The sequence below is a fragment of the Typha latifolia genome, chromosome 15 (genome assembly GCF_019914945.1).
Source record: "Typha latifolia isolate L0001 chromosome 15, TyphaL0001v2, whole genome shotgun sequence".
Lineage (NCBI taxonomy): Eukaryota > Viridiplantae > Streptophyta > Magnoliopsida > Poales > Typhaceae > Typha > Typha latifolia.
Genome location: NC_133100.1, coordinates 105,510 through 122,535, shown reverse-complemented (window position 1 = coordinate 122,535; position 17,026 = coordinate 105,510). Strand labels below are relative to the sequence as shown.

The 17,026-nt window shown below is 41.0% G+C and overlaps 3 protein-coding genes across 3 annotated transcripts; all 3 read right to left on the bottom strand.

Moving 5' to 3' along the window:
- Nucleotides 1-115: 115 nt before the first annotated feature.
- Nucleotides 116-3,406, bottom strand: LOC140801773 (succinate dehydrogenase assembly factor 2, mitochondrial). Its single transcript, XM_073157052.1, has 5 exons — nucleotides 3,181-3,406; nucleotides 3,009-3,104; nucleotides 2,751-2,877; nucleotides 739-807; nucleotides 116-653 (listed from the first exon to the last, which is right to left on the bottom strand). Exons 1-5 carry the CDS (start codon nucleotides 3,267-3,269, stop codon nucleotides 507-509), a joined length of 528 nt encoding a protein of 175 aa, XP_073013153.1. The 5' UTR covers nucleotides 3,270-3,406; the 3' UTR covers nucleotides 116-506.
- Nucleotides 3,407-4,009: 603 nt separating this feature from the next.
- LOC140801771 (uncharacterized) lies at nucleotides 4,010-12,214 on the bottom strand. The gene is made up of 5 exons (XM_073157049.1): nucleotides 10,769-12,214; nucleotides 8,637-9,208; nucleotides 8,214-8,433; nucleotides 4,456-5,798; nucleotides 4,010-4,366 (listed from the first exon to the last, which is right to left on the bottom strand). Exons 1-4 carry the CDS (start codon nucleotides 12,020-12,022, stop codon nucleotides 4,479-4,481), a joined length of 3,366 nt encoding a protein of 1,121 aa, XP_073013150.1. The 5' UTR covers nucleotides 12,023-12,214; the 3' UTR covers nucleotides 4,010-4,366; nucleotides 4,456-4,478.
- Nucleotides 12,215-13,270: 1,056 nt separating this feature from the next.
- On the bottom strand, nucleotides 13,271-16,989 carry LOC140802036 (indole-3-acetic acid-amido synthetase GH3.17-like). The gene is made up of 4 exons (XM_073157445.1): nucleotides 16,446-16,989; nucleotides 16,238-16,339; nucleotides 15,286-16,109; nucleotides 13,271-14,132 (listed from the first exon to the last, which is right to left on the bottom strand). Exons 1-4 carry the CDS (start codon nucleotides 16,733-16,735, stop codon nucleotides 13,549-13,551), a joined length of 1,800 nt encoding a protein of 599 aa, XP_073013546.1. The 5' UTR covers nucleotides 16,736-16,989; the 3' UTR covers nucleotides 13,271-13,548.
- Between the last annotated feature and the right edge of the window lie 37 nt (nucleotides 16,990-17,026).

Sequence of the window (17,026 nt, the reverse complement as noted above, 5' to 3'; positions counted from 1 at the left end):
AGCAGAATACAAAGCGAGTACCACAACAAATTAAGTAAGAAACTGCTTCATTTCTGAGCTAAATAAGGATATTGAGAAACTTGAGTTCATTGAAAAAAAAAACATGCAAATCCCCTTAGAAGAGACTTGAAACAAGCAATTCGTTCATGAGTTAGAAAACATAACTCTCAAACTATCGATTCAGAGGACAACGTAATAATATTTCCCTGGATACACCACCAAATGCAACAAGCTCTCAAGCAAATACAATATTACCTATTCAAAAGTTGACACAATAGGAATTACAGCCTAGGGTGCAACAGGAAAACTTTCAGGAGTTACAATTCCAATCAAGTGGACAATATGATTATTGGATCACACTGATTCTTAACCAGCGTTGCTGCAGGCAAGAAGCAGATAGACGTGAATATAGTAGCCATTACTATTTTCGTTTATAGGCGGATATTATACAAAATGCTCACTTTTATATGCTAAAACTGATTGGCCTCCTTAATGTGAATACGAGATCACTGGTTCCCATACTTTGGACCACCATCTAGCCCCCTCTTGTCATCCCATCCTCTTACCCATGGTTGACCAGGGCTCGAACGAGTCTCTGGAGCTGCATGGTTGTTAAGGTTATCCATGACCTTTGACCGAACAGCCGTAAATACCTACTTAAACAAACAGATGTTAGCACAAAGAATAAACCTCGTGAAAGGTAGAAAATAAAACTAGCATTAGTTTGATATGCCATACAGGATTATTATTTACTGCCTCTGGCGGTTGCTCTTGGCCAGTAAGCCACTTCCATAAATCTGGATTTTCCTGAATAATCAGTCAGAAGCCGATCATAATGAGACCTCATACCTAATTCTTATGATACTCAATACAAAATGCAACTGCTTTAATCATAGAAATAAAATATTCTTAGTGGATAGTCATTTGAGTGTTATAGGCACAAAAGGAAAGAGCTTTTGTTGACCCATAATCTCTATAAGCTCTTTAATGAAGGTTGTGTCCATTCTTCTCTACCAATCATTATTCTCCTTCCAAGGACCAGGTCCCACCCTGGTAGTGGTGTGTTGGCCTTCAATAGCCAAGTTGCAGTTTCGGTTCAGCAATGTGCTAAATAGAGGTCTCACCCATCAAGTGCAAAAGAAAAAAAAAGGTTCTTCTCCTTATCAACCTTGTGACACAAAATAACATCAAAGTTCTCCTAACCCAGATCTCAAGAAATCTCTTACTATGATTCACTCCACTTTAAGTTTGCTGGACAAATCTTTTGCAGAGATCGCATACAGTATTACTTGTCTTGATTTCCCAAAGAACATTTAGCAATTCAGGTGGTGTGTATATATGTGATCACATGTTGATTTGTTCGTATGCCAACGTATGAGAGGCAATGAGGCCAAACTAGCTGGCCCAGATGCAGCACAAATAAATTGTTGTCCTCCACAAACCAGCTCAAACAAGTCACTCCGATGTTGCATTAGTACTCAAATTGGCATAACTCATGTCTAATCACTGTGCTATACTCAAAGACATTTCTGACCTTCCCACTGGGTATATTAGAACCCCTAGCCAATTTGCCTGTTCTATCACTTCACAATCTTTGTGGAATAACTATAACTCTGGTTTTAGAGCAGTTTCCACTTAGACAAGAACTAAGAATGGCTACATGTTCTTAGTTGACTAAATGTTCTTTATTAGATGCTTCTACCAATAAATATTATAATAAGCAAGAAAAAAATTTACGATTACATAAGAAAATGGTCATTTCAAATCAAATTGATAGAATTACTTGGTGTAATTTGAATAGCCATGGTTTTTGAATTTGGGAATTCTTGCAAGTTGCTACCATTAAAGGAGTTGTATGTAGAATTACTGAAAAATCATATATGAGATGTTTCCTCATGACCATATATATCTGTAACTAAGCATATCAAAGAACTGCATGACTGTTAAAAATATGGAAGCTACACAAAGGGACAACCCCACCTCAAATAAACTACATTGAGACAACAGGTGCCTTAAGCAAATGGTATCCCATTCCTAACTGTCACAATCCTTAATATTCGACAAGTTCTTAGAACTCCTACTTCTATGCATAAGCATTTAAACTCTTCTATAATTCTATGCAAAACCATAATATGCTGCAGCTTTAGCTGATTTATATTATCTATGCTTCCTGATCCTCAAAGTCATTTCGAATTATTCTAAAAACAATTTCGCCACTCTCGTTTTCTCCCTTAATCCTCATAATCCATCTTATTACTAGCCAAACATACCATCACAATTGAAGGGAAGAAAAATCTGTGAAACAGAAGAGCAACTTGCAGATCAAAAACAAGTTAGCTCCTAAAACCAGCAATCACAATTGTCGAGCTAGCAACAACAAAGTAAGAGGTTCACTAAAACTACCACCAGCAAAAGTCAACAATTCTAAGTCATTAAGATAATAAGTATGCTACATATCCTGGGAGAGATTTCTTTAGCTGATCCGGAAATGTAAAGCTCCGGTTAAGACTAGCCCGTGATAACCCCTTACATGCGGAGGGCATGATGAAAAACCAGTGACCATGTACATGAATTCCTGGAAGGATTTCGTGGGAATACCATTTCCATTGGCTTCATGCAAACCGTTCAAAGGTCTCATCTAGAGACACATGACGGAGGAAAGAACACCAAAAGTAGAAAAGAACAGCATTTAGGAGGAGAAGAAAAAGGCACATAACGACATAAAGCTATTCGATTTTTTATTTCTTTACCAGGTCAAGGACATCAACAAGTGCTTTGATCCGCAACTCATCCATGGAACGGATGTTCTCCTCAACCCAATTCCCCAAGACCAAATCTAATTCCAGAAACCCGCGTTGCTTGCTCCTATACAGCAACCTATGCATATAAAGAGAAAAAAACTTTTAAGGATTCCAAACAACCGAATTGCGTTTCCGATATCATTACTCAGGTTACTGTCTCCAAAAAAAAAAATCATAACTAAGGTAGAATAAGAGAAGAAAATATACCTATTATAAAGGCGGCGCTTGCTCTCCTCGTTAGAGAAATCCACCTCGATCGATCTGCCATCAGAGTAGAAACGAGAGACCGATCCAAGATGAGGCCTACAAGGTCGAAGAAAGAGGCGTCGATAAGCACAGAGAGAGAGAGAGAGAGAGAGAGAGAGAGAGGATCCGTAACCTGAGAAGAGATTGTGAAGCTCTGAAGGAGTTTGCTGATAGGTCTAGGGTTTGATGGAGCCGAAAGAGAGCTCTTCGTAGCGTCGCCATGGGCGTTTGGGCATGTGATCAACGACGACGAATTATTATACGAAGAGCTAGCTATAATTAGGGGGAGAGAGAGAGAGAGAGAGAGAGAGAGAGAGAGAGAGAGAGAGAGAGAGAGGAGGGAGAGTTGCCACGTGGATGCTAATGTGGAAAAATAATGACCAGGGTTTTATTGGACACTTTATTCACGGGTAGAAGTAAGTAATTCCCGGAAAAGGTTTTTCTTTTTCCTTTTTTTTGGTTTGTATACCCATGAAATTCTTTATGATAATAAGGAGAACAGAGTCTCAACAAATTAATCAGCTAGCCAAAGCTAAGATCAAGTACAGTTTGAGTGTAAACTGCAGTAGTGTGGAAAATGCAAAGGCCTAGGCATCACTTCATATCAAGATGAAGATAAACAGGGCTTTCACAAAGTATAATCCGACAAATCATCAGACTAGCTAGAGATTGAAATAAATAAATAAATAAATAAACATTCCCCTAGTGGTTGTAGATCGGAGGCTTAACCTCATCTTTAAAGAAAGATGACAAAGAGTACCAAGACCTAAATGAGTCCCACTCGCAACGGGCAGCAGGTTGTTCTTAATCAATGAGATGATATCACACTGCATAGGTTTGACACTTCACAGAAAATTTCTGCATTACAGCAGTTGCTCAAAGAAGGTGAAAAGTTTGAAAAACTGAAGGTAGAAGCATAGAATTAACAGTATAGCAGTCCCGGAGAAATCGATAAAATGCAGTTTCTTATGAAGACCTGTGAAATAGATTATTAATTCATTCACCCAGAGGGCAGCCATATATGAGAAAATGACGCTACTTCAGGGATAGGGCTCACAAATGTATACGCATCAAACACCATCTCCCTCCTGTTAGTTCAAAATAAAAAGCTTAAGATCATTTCTCACTGTAGTGTGGTTCACAAGTTCACAATAGAACACACCCTCTAACATCAGAACCCATCAAGCAATAGGCTGACTTTCATCTGTCTACAAAAGCTTACATTATGAGTGCTTGTGACAACCATTTCTCTTTCCACCAAGAAGAGTAGCCAAAGACAATGATTACGAAGGAAAAAACCACTGTTCTTGCTTTGAGACCTGCAAATCAACAGATTAAGTGACTTCAACAATTTGATTAAGATATGGTCTATGATATGATGAGAATTATTGAATCAGAAACACAGCACCTGAGTAAAAAAACAGGATGAGATCATATGTATTTCATTCCCGCAATTCTTATCCGCCTTGATATGAAGTACTGAGCAAGAGAATAAATAACTCCTAATAATCCCAAAACTCTCACAGTGATTATGTCAGTTATTATTATTGATGGCAAGTTAAGAGGCATCGTCAGCAATAGAACTGAATCAGTTTGTTTTACGTAGTCCCACATAAAGCGATTGAAAAGAATGTGGTTTGGTAAAGTGAGAACGAGAAGGGCCGCATTCTTAACAGCAAAGAACCATCCTGGACCTCCAATCTCAATCCCCCATCCAGCATTTCCATGCCATACTTCCTCCCATATTCTGTACAAGGCAGTCAGGATCAAATAACCAGAGATTGCAACTGTCACCGGAAAATATCGCTGTCTGTCCCCAAACCCTGCAAAGATATCTGAGTCCTGGTTCAGAAGCAACAGGATTGGCGCCAGGAAGAATATTGCACGATTTGATCCACCAGTCAGAGTCATGTTAAGAATCAGGCAGATGGTGAAGGACAGAACTGTAGAGACATTGCCTACAGCAGGCATCCAAGCAGCCTCGGCTGTCAACCTCTTGATTGTGAAGGACGGTGCAGCAGAAGCCCTTCGCTGCTGAATAAGCCTCGTTTTTGGTGGGAAGCCCGAACTTCGACCAGATTGATTTTGTGGAAAACCTCTGTCAAGGGATTTCTCATGCAACAGTGAAGCCAGCTCAAATTTAATTTCTAATGCAATAAGCATGAAAATCATGGCATAGAGCCCCAACAGCGACATTCTTGCCCCTTCAACAGCCAACATGGTTGTGAACTTATCTGATTCTTCACCTTCTGCAAAGCTCCTGGCTCTTAATTGTCCTTCCAGTAAGTATGTCACCGGAAAAAGGGCCACTAATAAAGAAAATACCCATGGCAAAACCCTTGTGCTAGATGCAGATGGAAGACGTGTGAAAACTAAGAAGACAGATGCACAAATAATGGTTGCAACAAGAAGGGGATAGAGAATTACAGCCTGGAAGAAGTACTCTACACAGATATACATTCCTAAAGTAATCCCAACTCCTACTGCATAAAATGCCCTCAACTCAACAATATACTTTATGGGAATGATGGAAGTGACTGCTGCTAACGTAACTAAAATTGTTGCTATAAGCAACCAGGATGGCCATGTAGGCTTAGAGGCCACAAATCCATATATCGAAACATCATCATTAGACTGATGCGCTGCCTTGATCATCTCTGAATTGAATGCCCACGATAAAGGAATAGGAGGCTGCATAACAACAAATAATAGACCCATAGCCACAACCAGGACAAGGAATCTCTTTGCCATCTGCAAGAAAAGATTAAGGTATTAAACTGTCAACCATCTTCTACCAAAACTCTTCGCTCAAGCAACATCAGGAAAAGAACAAATTCAGCAAACTACTAATGCCAAATTGCAAAAAATTACTATACTGAAGAGAAATTTGTAACACATAAACCAGAGTTCAAGAAGATGCGTGAGCAAAGATAAATTTAGAACTCATAAAATCCCATGCGAAATTGCAAATCAGAGGTTGGAACACAAACTAGGTTTTCCCAGTGCTTACAAATCAGAGGTTGGAACACAAATCTGAGTACCTTACACAACATTAAGGTGGCTCAGGGAAGAATAAATAAAGAACATCTCCTTGGTCAACTTAATGGATAAGCTAGACATGACTAGAAGGTGCTGGGTAACTTGAATCTTATTCTGGAAGTGACAAAGCATCCTACACTGGAAATTCCCGGGAGGCATTGCATCAATTACACTGTTTCCTATTCTTTAAGATTAGCTTGACTAACTGAAAATCACCACAAAAACCAGTCTCATTCCACAGCTCTATTTAACTACAGGCTTTTCACGTTATCAACTAACAAATAATAATTATGGAGGAGCAATATATATATTTCCCAGGGAAACAGATGTTGATCACTTCCATTAGGAACAAGTACTTGCATTTGTCACTATATAGCTACACTCACAACTATTTGAAGGATCCAAACAAGTCAATCTGATGTAATTCATCTCCTAATAATGCACAGCAGAAAGTAGCCAGAAAAACTCATGAACAGTCCTATGACATGATTAGCATATAGTTATACTAGATAACGTGATTCCACAAATTAGAGTCGATGCATTATAATTAAGGTTCCTAGTTTCAACCGATCCCAAGTGGGATCAGCCGAAATGGATTGGGCCGAACCTGGCTGGTTTTGACTGGGTTATCGGCTAATATCTGTTTCAGATAGGATCGGCCAATCCCGTCTGAAACGGGTCGAATCCGACCCCGGGAGACATCAATTATTGATGTCCCCCCCCCCTCTCTCTCTTCTTTCTTTCTCTATCTCTATCTCTTTTCTCTCACCTCTTTCACCGGCAACGATGACGTTCTCCGACGACCTCAACCTCCGGCAACCTCAGGTGAGTTTTTTTTTCTTCAGTTTGTAATGCCTCTCTCATTCTCTTCCTACACCGAGTAGATTCGACAAACTCTACTACTACTGCGGTGAAGCAGCATCAGCTGCTGAGAGCCTGAGGGAGAGAGAGGGGGAAGTAAGGTTATTATATTTTTTATATTTTTTAAGGCTTCATATATGAGTAAATTCTTGTTTTTTTTAATAATCCTTAAAATTTTACGTAATTAAAAAATAGTTTAATACGATACAAGCAGCCGATACGCCCGATAAGTATCATTTTTCCGGATAGCCGATACCGATCTCAATCTTAGGAACCTTGATTATAATGGTATACAACAATTGGTAGTGTAATAGTTATGACTCAATAAAATTCTTTTAACAATCAAACTAAGGGGGGAAAGGATGCATGTTCTATACCTTTCCGACCCAAAGAGGAGTTGATCAACTTTCCCTTCTATCTTGAACACCTAGACCTTAGATTCAATCAAATCTTCAGACTCTTCACTCTTGTATCAATTCTCACATTTAATTTCCTATAAAATTTAGAGATAACACCTACAGGAGGTAACTTAGTGAGAATGCTTAAGATGGTTTGCATTTGTTGGACATGTAAAAAATGAGACCACAAAATCCACTAGTACGGAGGAGCAATTTTATTGATGTAAAAAGGTGCCTTAAGAGAGAGAAGGCCAAAAATTGATGTGAAATGAAGTAACAAGGAAAAACATGATAAACTTCATTCAGCGAAGAACCTTATGTTAAATAGAGCCAAAAAGAAAAGAAGACTCCATATAGCTGATCCCAAGTAGATGATAGTGAAACTAGTAGCTTCTTGTTATCATTCTTGCTTTTCATTCCTAATTTTTGTATTCGGCTTGCTTCTTATTTCAAACAATTAAAGAAAGTCGACATTGATAATAGTTTCCAATTCTCCGGAACCAAATTTATTATCTGTAACTATGATAAGTATGCCAAATTGAGATAATTTAGCCTTTTATTACTAGTTTTCAAATAGGGACAGATGTATGTGCAATTTGTGCGATAGAAAAATAGTCAAGAATCTAAATCAAAACTAACGAGGAATTGCTGATTGGTAGACAGGAATACTTGTAGCCAATGGAGAGCTGCACAAGTACTTTCAAGTTTGAAATAGGTGGTTATGAACTTATGATAGTGACTAAGTTAGACTATATGTTATTGGCATACATCTCTGCTCTTAGCATTACAAAATCAAGAAAGGCGTCAACAAAGCTAATACAAGATCCAAACTGTCTAAAATTACAATAAAGAAATGAACTGGAAGTACCTGAACATGGGAAAAGTGAAGGGCAACTATTGGTATGCAAGCAATTCCACTCAACAGGATATAGGATCCCAGAAGCAAACCATCTGATGGAGGCCTTCCATTCCACCATTGCAGAGCTTCAAAGATTGTTTCCCTGAACAACCAAGCAGAGAAAGCTACCACACATGCATGAGCATAACCTTGCCAGGCCTTCATCTTTGAAGCTCCTTTCGATTTATCTCTGATAGAATTAAAGCCAAAAAATATTTAAAAAAATAGAACCGAGTACAAATAACAACAATGAGGACATGCTGATAACATTTAAACGCAACAAATTGGAAAAGCAAAAGATATGTAGAGAAAAGGCATAGACAATATTTGATCAACTAATTTGTAAATTACTTCCATTAAAAAAGATAAATTGGATGAAGGCATAAAGCATACTTGTAAAGGAGCAACGGAGGAGAAATAGCCAACAGCAAAACAGCTGAAACCCATATCACTGATTTTGATGTAATAAACAACATTGCTAGTTTCGAAGAATACAGACAAGTCAAGATCCAGACAGCTTTTGGCCCAATCCTATGGTCCACAGCCAGCCTCCGCACAAGAGCTAAACCCAAGAAGGTAGTCATCAAAACCATGTAACTCGGGTACATGACATCCTCATCAAATCCAAAATAATACAAAGAAGTATAGTTGAAGAGGCGGTCCTCTATGTAGCACAACAACAATGCATGACTAATAAGTCCAAGTTCAGTCAGAAAGCGCAACTTTGATGGAAGAAGTGCCAACCCAGGAACCACCATTGCCATGAACACACTTGCGACTACCAACTTGCAAAAGGATTTCAAAGGCATACCAGCTATCCAAATATTGAGATCCCAATAATTATGCACAACAAACCAGAGGACCATCAAACTTGCTAAGGTGACAAAGGAGAAGTATGATGACAAGCTCTTCTTAGTAAAAAACCTTGCCAGATAATAGCCAGAAATCAAGGGAAGTGGGAGGAACTGCATAAAACAGATAAATACAGTATCATGCCATCAGCATGAATGCACTCAGTCATAAACAACAACACATAAAAGAAAAGTAGGGCCACAATGTGATAAATAAAAAATGGTGAACTATAAATATTTTTCATTGTACTTGCAAAAGGAATCAAAATGTCAATATGATGAAACAAACACAGGCATAGAATAAAAACAAATTACAGGTGACAATAGCAACATCAAATGATTTCTTCAAAATTCAAATAAAAGCTAAGCAGAAGCCTAATTTGCATCAACCTTGTCATCTATCTGCTATTGCATTTAAGAACCAATATAACTTCTCATTGTACCAAGGCCATAGTCTAGTAAAATTATTGAACATCCATAGCTAATAGGCCTTTACTCTAGGTTCAAGACTCGAATACCTAGAAACTTGTTATGGACTTATGGTGAAAACAAATCCTTTATTGGAGTGTGCTCAGGATTACATCTTGCATGTAGCATAAAATAACAAAATAAGTTGGTGAAGCTCTAAAGACAAGAAAATGTAAAAATAATATACTCAGAGAATGCAAGTATATGTGAAGCAATAAATAGGCACGCTTCAAGAAATGGTTAAGAGTGGATGAAATGAGATATTTAAACATAAAGCGATAAGATAAATTCTACAAAGGACGTAACACACATGTTACAGCTTTTAGATAGTGGTCATGAGTTTCAATTATCCAACCTTTTTGATAATTGATATAGCAAGCTCATCCATCAACTAGCCGCCTGTTTAGTGCTTGGTATAGCTCGTTTTGCTTCGTATAGATGAACTTGCACTTAGAGTCTGTCATCTGATCTAAAATCTAAGATTGCAAGATCTATGCATAATAAAGAACCCAAAACCAAAACTCTGCATTTAGGTTTGTCATTAATACAAAATGATGTGATTTTCCCGATGCAATCATACATTTCAGTAGGTTAGGTCCTAGGGATTAACATTTGCAAAATCCAACTGAACCCAGAAATAAAAGCACCCAACTAGGCTTTCTGATGCATGTCTTCATGAATTCTATATGCCTAGAAATATCTACGCGCACATAATACAGAGACAGACTGACGGATGCAAACATACAAATAATGTATGCATCTACAACTACACAAGTACATCACTCATATCACCATATCATCTTAAAAGATATTCTTGAGAGCTTTTACTCTTGTCTTTAGTTTTATGTAATTGCATAAGAAGTTATAAGAGTTTCTAACCTCTATTACAGTACTACACCTTTGTATGGTAAATTAAATTTTAAGAGAAAGCATGACTAGAAAAGGGCATAAAACCTAAGAGAGACTGTACATACTAAATTGATTAAGTTAACTAAAATGGAAGTAAAGTTAGTGCATGTTTATGGGCAAGTCGTAGCATAAGTAATCAACATAGCTATATGTGGACAAATATAGATAACGAATAGGTTCCTGCAGATAGCACATAAATCTATTACAGAAAGAAGCTTACATAAACTGGAATTGCAAGCAAATAAGCTACAAGAAATAAGGGCCTGAATTACAGGATATAAAGAAGTCAAAACATACCAATATTGGAAACCCGATGACTATGGCACCAGCTGCACTGACAAGGATGGACAATGCAGTGAAAGCTGCGGAACTGAAGGCATCCCCAACCATACCAACTGCATATGCCCCCAAGGCAGAAGAACCCCCCAGCATCGTTATAGTGACAAGGAGATAATTCAATGGAGGCGGGGCATGCAAGTACCTCCCAAACGATTGGAAGACAACTCTGACCTCGAGGCAGATGACGACAACCACCATCGCAACAGCTCCATTTACAACACGTATCCTGTGCATCTGATGCGTATCCTTAGTGACCCACCACAGCGCCCCCCTTGTAGAAGCATACAACTGGAATAAGAACGGGATAAAGAAGAGGAGCAGGAGATCGCACACCGACGAGAAGGACGAGAAGACGGTAGAGTGGTGGGAGCCGATGCGGAATAGAAGGGGGACGAAGAGGAGGTAAAGGGTGTGGAGGCAGCATTCGAGGGGGCCGAGAATTCCAGTATCAGCGCCAGCGGAGGAGTCATTCTTGCGAGTCTTGAAAGATGAAGGACGGGGGATGGAGAAGAGCCAGTAGAAGAGGCAGGCAAAGGCCATGAGGTAGTAGGCAGCGTTGGCCATGCCGAGAGCTGAGACGACGGCCCAGGTGAAGAGAGGTGGGGCGGCGATGGGAACGCATGCGAAGAGGAGGCGCTCGAGGGCAGTGATGATGGAGGGGTTCTCGATCTGGATCCAGCGGAATTGGAGCGAGACCCAGACGCCGACAAGGAAGGTGGTCTCCGCGCAGAGGAAGAGGGCGAGGCCGGTTAAAGGTAGGGAAGAAAGGGAGGAGAGGGAGAGGGAAGCGGAGAAGAAGAAGGCGAATTGGGAGAAGACAAGGGAAGACCACACCGCGAAGAACGCGGCGGTCTTGAGGTGGAGAGAATCGAGGAGGTAAGAGATCGCGAGACCGATTGCTAGGACGGCGAGGACGGGGGTGCCGCCGAGGTCCAGGAGGAAGGCGGCAGCTGGGGCAAGAGCGATGGCGACGCGGGCATTGTAGGCGAAGGATGGAGGAGAGAGGAGACGGCCAGAGGAGGAGGTGGCTCCGGACGAGGGCGAAGGATGGAGGACGGGGTTGGCAGAGATGGAGCTCCGGCGCTCGGCCGCGGGGGCGGAAGAGGAGGAGGAGGAGGAGGAGGGGGAGTTGTTGAAAGTTGGGAAGCTAGGGGCGCTAACGGAGGCGGAAATGAAGGCTCGGTGGCGCGAAAAGGGCTCGTCGGGCATCATCTTGGAGGAAGGGAGAAGGAGGGGGTTTAGGGTTTTGAAATGAGGGTTAGGTTTTGCGACGCATCGGACGAAGAAGACGAGGAGGAGATCGGTGAGGTATGAGACGGGAACTTGGGGGATCTGGAATTAGGGCTAGTGTTTGCGGTGGAGAAGGGAGGTAGACGACGAAGAAGAAGGCAAAAGAAGGAAGAAGTAAACAGAATCGGCAGGAGGAGAGAGAAGGAGATTTCAGGGGTCGGAATGCGGGTTTTCGATTTCTGGGTGTTTACTGTTTGGATCCGATAGCGTTTGGGCTGGGAGAATAGGCTAGGCCCAAATGGATTGGGGTTTTTAAATCGATTCATGGGCTTTCATGTGGGTTGAGATCTTGGTGGTAATTATTTAGTTGATCTACATTTAATTTCTTCGGATCAAGTCATTATTCTTATAAACAAAATCATGGTTAAGCCTTAAGAAGACTAAGTGGAATATTATCTTTGATCAATTAGTGAGTCTAATTAGCTTATTTAAGGTTCATAATTTGTTCATTACTTTTCTACTCAATTTAAATCGAGTAGTAATACAAGTTTAGCACAGTTTTTTTCCTTCCATTGTTGAAATTTTGAATCTACAGTCGAAATTTTATGACCGTGCTAAGTACCTCAAATTTTAAATACCAACCATCTAAATATTCTAGCCGGCTTAACTAATATAAAACCTTTGTCTTAGTTCGATTCTTTTTAGTACTGCCGCCACGATCAATATAATTCATTTGGGACTTATATATATAAAGGGTTTATCTTGTATAGTTGAGCCTATTTTTCTTTTTTTATAGACGATGAGTCTGTAAGGTAATCATATATAAGACAAAAGGTTTAGTCTTACCACAAGATATTTAAATTATGCGCAAATAGTACTCTTGGTGTGCCTATCATCCTCACTAAATATCAACCCCAACATTGATAGATAAAATCAAATTCATGATCTCTGTCGTGAGCTCATAAGATATAGTATACTAATGAATATTTATATACCAAAGCATGGATTGGACTCACACCAATGTATGTGACCTAGCCCAAATCTCTCCAAGAGGATATGAAAGAGGCAGTTAGAAGCTCACATGCATCCTATTAAATGCTTGGATCATATACTACTAGTGATGTGATCCTTGGAAGCATCTCAAGAGACAATATATGGAGCCTTTTTGTGCCCATGCTGATGGCTGGCAAGATGATAAGCTTCTCATGCATCCATCAGATCAGAGCAGCAGACAAACCCAAATCATTGCATTCCTAATTCCTCTCCCATGCAAATCAAAGTAGGAATAATTTACTTCATACAAACATCACATAGAGTAGTAGAGCAATACACTACATACATTCACAAACTATTCCAAACCATCTTCTTAAAATCAAGATAATAAACCCTAATCAATGCAATAGTACAACAAGAGAGAATCTCAAAGTTAGAATATTCTTGAATCTTGATATTTTGTTTTTTTGTTTTTTTTGTTTTTGTTTTTGTTGTTGTTGTTGTTCTCTCTTTCTCTATGTAGTTTGCACCTTGAAAGGCTCCCAGTGTGGAACCTTGGAGCTAAAGAACCTCCCCACCACCCTCTCCTCCAGGATGTCGATGGCTTCTTTAGACTTGATGCACCTCGGCGTCTTGTATTGGTTCACCGACGAGCCCTGGGCGACGCAGAAGTCCATCAGCGCGTCGAAGGCGCCGCCGCCGACCACCCGGATCTCCAGCGGCCCGATCGACCGGTCGCGGCTCCGGCACCGGCGGTAGACGGAGTCGAGGCGCGCCTCCACCTCGGCGCAGCACTCTTCGATGACGTGGCGGTGGGGGTCGGAGATAGGGGGTGGTGGGCCCTTGATCTCCCAGAAGAGGACGTAGTGGCCCGGGATGGAGGAGGTGTCGGCGTAGCCGGTGTACTCCGTGAGGAGGCAGCCTAGTGGCCGGAGGAGGAGCTTGGCGTGAGTGACGGCGTTGAGGAGGTCTTCTTCCGTCGTCTTGTCGGTGTCGACGCTCAGGACGACGTTCCGGCGGTGGACGAACCGGAATTGCGGGGCCGCGTTGTAGAAGCCGGTCACCATCAGGATGTCACCTACGCGGTACCTATATAATCCTGTTTGAAGATAAGAATTTAATATCAGAGCTAATTTTTCTAAAGTTCATAAGTTCAAAAAGACAATATTTGACTTAATACTCCCTTCTCAATGGTTGCTTAGTTTGAGTTTTCTATTCTTTATTTTTGGGGTCAATATGCATGTCAGTATATTATATATATATATATATATATATATTTTTTTCTTCACTCTTTGAATTTTTTGCAATATATTGCATTGGATCCAACACTAGAAGCACAATTACTATAAAAAGGTATCCACATGAGTAAGACAAGTGTGCTTATCTATACTTGAACACGTGAGGTAGAGATCCCAACGCCAATGTCCATGAAGTGGGGGCTAAGTGTCCATCTCGAAGACAAAGTACGAACACTCAACCCAAAAGTAGACTCTCTTGTGGTTGGAATACTTTGGCATCTATATGCATCTCCAGTATATGTTGGTACCCACCACCACAACCGCAAGATAAGTTAATTTCTAATTGATGCTTCATTTCATATCACGGGGGGGATCGAATTTTTCTACTTGAATTAAGTACTTGTCTATTAGTTCAATCCTAACAACTAGTAATGGTTTAGAGGGCCACAAAGATAGATCTCCTCTCTACCCATCAGCAGACAAAGATCATTGCATTGGCAATTAAAAGAGTATATATATATATGCAAAACTTTTAATTAGTCATAATTAAGCACTGGAATCAAACTCAAATCACATGACATTTTTGGTTTGATTGGATTTGATGTGCTATACACTAATGGTATTTGATTATTTTCTCTCCAGGACCCACCTGGGACCCACCTGGGCATGCAGTAAGCTTAAAAATGATATAAAAAGCTATCATCAAATTGAGGCAGGCCAACCACTTGAATTGTTTAAATGAATGCTAGCTAGTCCTAGTTCAATGCATATCGATCACATGAAAGCTAAGTGATGATAACATTTAGTAGTTATGTTAATCTAGAGATGCGATGCCTAATCAGCTAGATCTACAGTGAGATAACTAACTAGATTAAAGAAAGATCCAATGCGTACTGGGGATGAGGTTGGCTTACATGGATGCTGTCTACCATTAGAAGAGCAAGGAGGAGACCATAAGAGCGGCAGCAATGGAGTCATGCATGTGGGTCAGATCCAAGGATAGCGAGAGCTCACCTGTAAATGTGGTAACGACCAACTCGTAATAGCGACCGACCTCCACGTCCACGAGATCAACCACCTTTGCCTCACCATTGCTGTTGCACTCTATGATTCCGTCTTCTTCTTCCTCCTCTCCCTTCTCCACCTTCAAGAACTCATAGTAGCACATGTTGGGCAGCAGAGTGTACGACACATCAGAGGGGAGATCAAGAGGCTTTAGGTTGATCCCAAAGTAGCATTCAGATGATGCATACATAGTAGAGACTAATGGCAACCCCCCTCCATAGAACTCGAGCAATGGGACGTACTGTGCCATTGATCCAGTCACTATAACATCTATATACTTAGTCCTTGGCCATAGTCTCTTTACTATCCCTTCCCATGTATCCTTTTGGCATTCCATCTCAATCAACTCGGCTAGTTCTGAATTGGGTCCTTTCAGAATCCCGGAAGCCGCATTGCGGCAGCTCGTTTCGGCGATCCAATCACTGATGTGGCCGGTTCTGATGTTCGAGCATAGCTCTTGCCAGTGATCCTCCAAGAATTTCACGGCGCGGAGGAAGGCGGAGGCGAAGACGGCTCCGACGCGGAGCACCTCGTCGCGTTGGATTAGGCCGCAGAGGAGTTGGCAGTACATGCTCTGCTTGCTATCAGAGCAAAGGATGGTCTCATCTGGGCTAGTGTAGACGTTGAACTTGTTGAAAGGCCTGTTCCGGAAATGGCTGCTCTTGTAGTAGCTTGTGAGGACTGGCCTCGCCGTTAGCCCCGACGGCGTGCTGATCTCCGGCTTGACAAATAAGAGATACATCCCTTTGCCTTGGTCTAGACCATCGACGTACCTGGAAATTTAATTTAATTTAATTTTTTTTTTAAGTGTAGTGAGCTCACTCTCAAGTGTTATATCAATTACTCTCACTGTTGCATTAGCTCCATGGAAGCTATATAGGAAGAAGTAAGTTATACTCACTTGTTTATCACAGGGATGAGAAGATTGTATAGAAATGTCTTCCTGTCGAGTTCTTCTTCGGTCGAAGGCATCATCTTGGGGAGTCCCCCTGAAGTCCCAGAGCTGTTACAAGAATCAAGGATTGTATATTATTAGTATGAGCTGTGTTACATATGATAAATAGTACGCATGTATATAACTAGTTTTAGCTAGCTTCTTAATAAATTACCTTGTGAGGAGTTCGGTGATGGGTTTCGCGGAGATTATAGTAGATGGTTCGCCATTAGCAATTCGGTCGACGTAAGGCTTGACTTTATCATAATCTACGACGGGGAGTCGCTTCTTGAAGAGGTCGCGGTCGGTGCCCCCTTGGAGGAATCCACTAAGGTACTCGGTGTCCAGATTCCTTGTCAGGATCTCCTTCAGAAGTCGCTGCTGGACTTGGTCGGCGTTGGAGGTCAGTTCTTCGAGGAGCCTCAAGCTGCCCGGGCCGTCATTGGGATCACAGACTGGTATCATCACTACCTCCTGTTGCTGCTGCTGCTCTTGTGGGGAGAGGATACTGGGAGAAAGAAAGAAAGAAAGAAAGAAAGAAAGAAAAAAGAAAAACAACAGCTACAGCTACTTCTCCAATGCAAGCGAATGAGATTGTTTCATGACCCAAGGAGGAAGGAAGGAAGGGAAGAGTTTAGCTAGCCGAGGAACTAAGCACAAGCAGTGGAAGTAGTGGCACATTTCCTAAGGAGGAACAACAAAGGGACTCTGGCCTCTATACTGTCATGCAGAGGGACTGATCATTATATAAAAGCA

Coding starts and splice junctions, on each gene's coding strand:
- LOC140801773 (XM_073157052.1), bottom strand. CDS start 3,269: ATGGCGACGCTACGAAGAGCTCTCTTTCGGCTCCATCAAACCCTAGAC. Junction 3,105..3,180: donor GCTTCACAATCTCTTCTCAG/GTTACGGATCCT, acceptor TCGACCTTGTAG/GCCTCATCTTGGATCGGTCT. Junction 654..738: donor AGGCAGTAAATAATAATCCT/GTATGGCATATC, acceptor TTGTTTAAGTAG/GTATTTACGGCTGTTCGGTC.
- LOC140801771 (XM_073157049.1), bottom strand. CDS start 12,022: ATGATGCCCGACGAGCCCTTTTCGCGCCACCGAGCCTTCATTTCCGCC. Junction 9,209..10,768: donor TCATCGGGTTTCCAATATTG/GTATGTTTTGAC, acceptor TGTTTTATGCAG/TTCCTCCCACTTCCCTTGAT. Junction 5,799..8,213: donor TTCACTTTTCCCATGTTCAG/GTACTTCCAGTT, acceptor CTTTTCTTGCAG/ATGGCAAAGAGATTCCTTGT.
- LOC140802036 (XM_073157445.1), bottom strand. CDS start 16,735: ATGATACCAGTCTGTGATCCCAATGACGGCCCGGGCAGCTTGAGGCTC. Junction 16,110..16,237: donor CTCATCCCTGTGATAAACAA/GTGAGTATAACT, acceptor TTAAATTTCCAG/GTACGTCGATGGTCTAGACC. Junction 14,133..15,285: donor GGTCGTTACCACATTTACAG/GTGAGCTCTCGC, acceptor ATCTTCAAACAG/GATTATATAGGTACCGCGTA.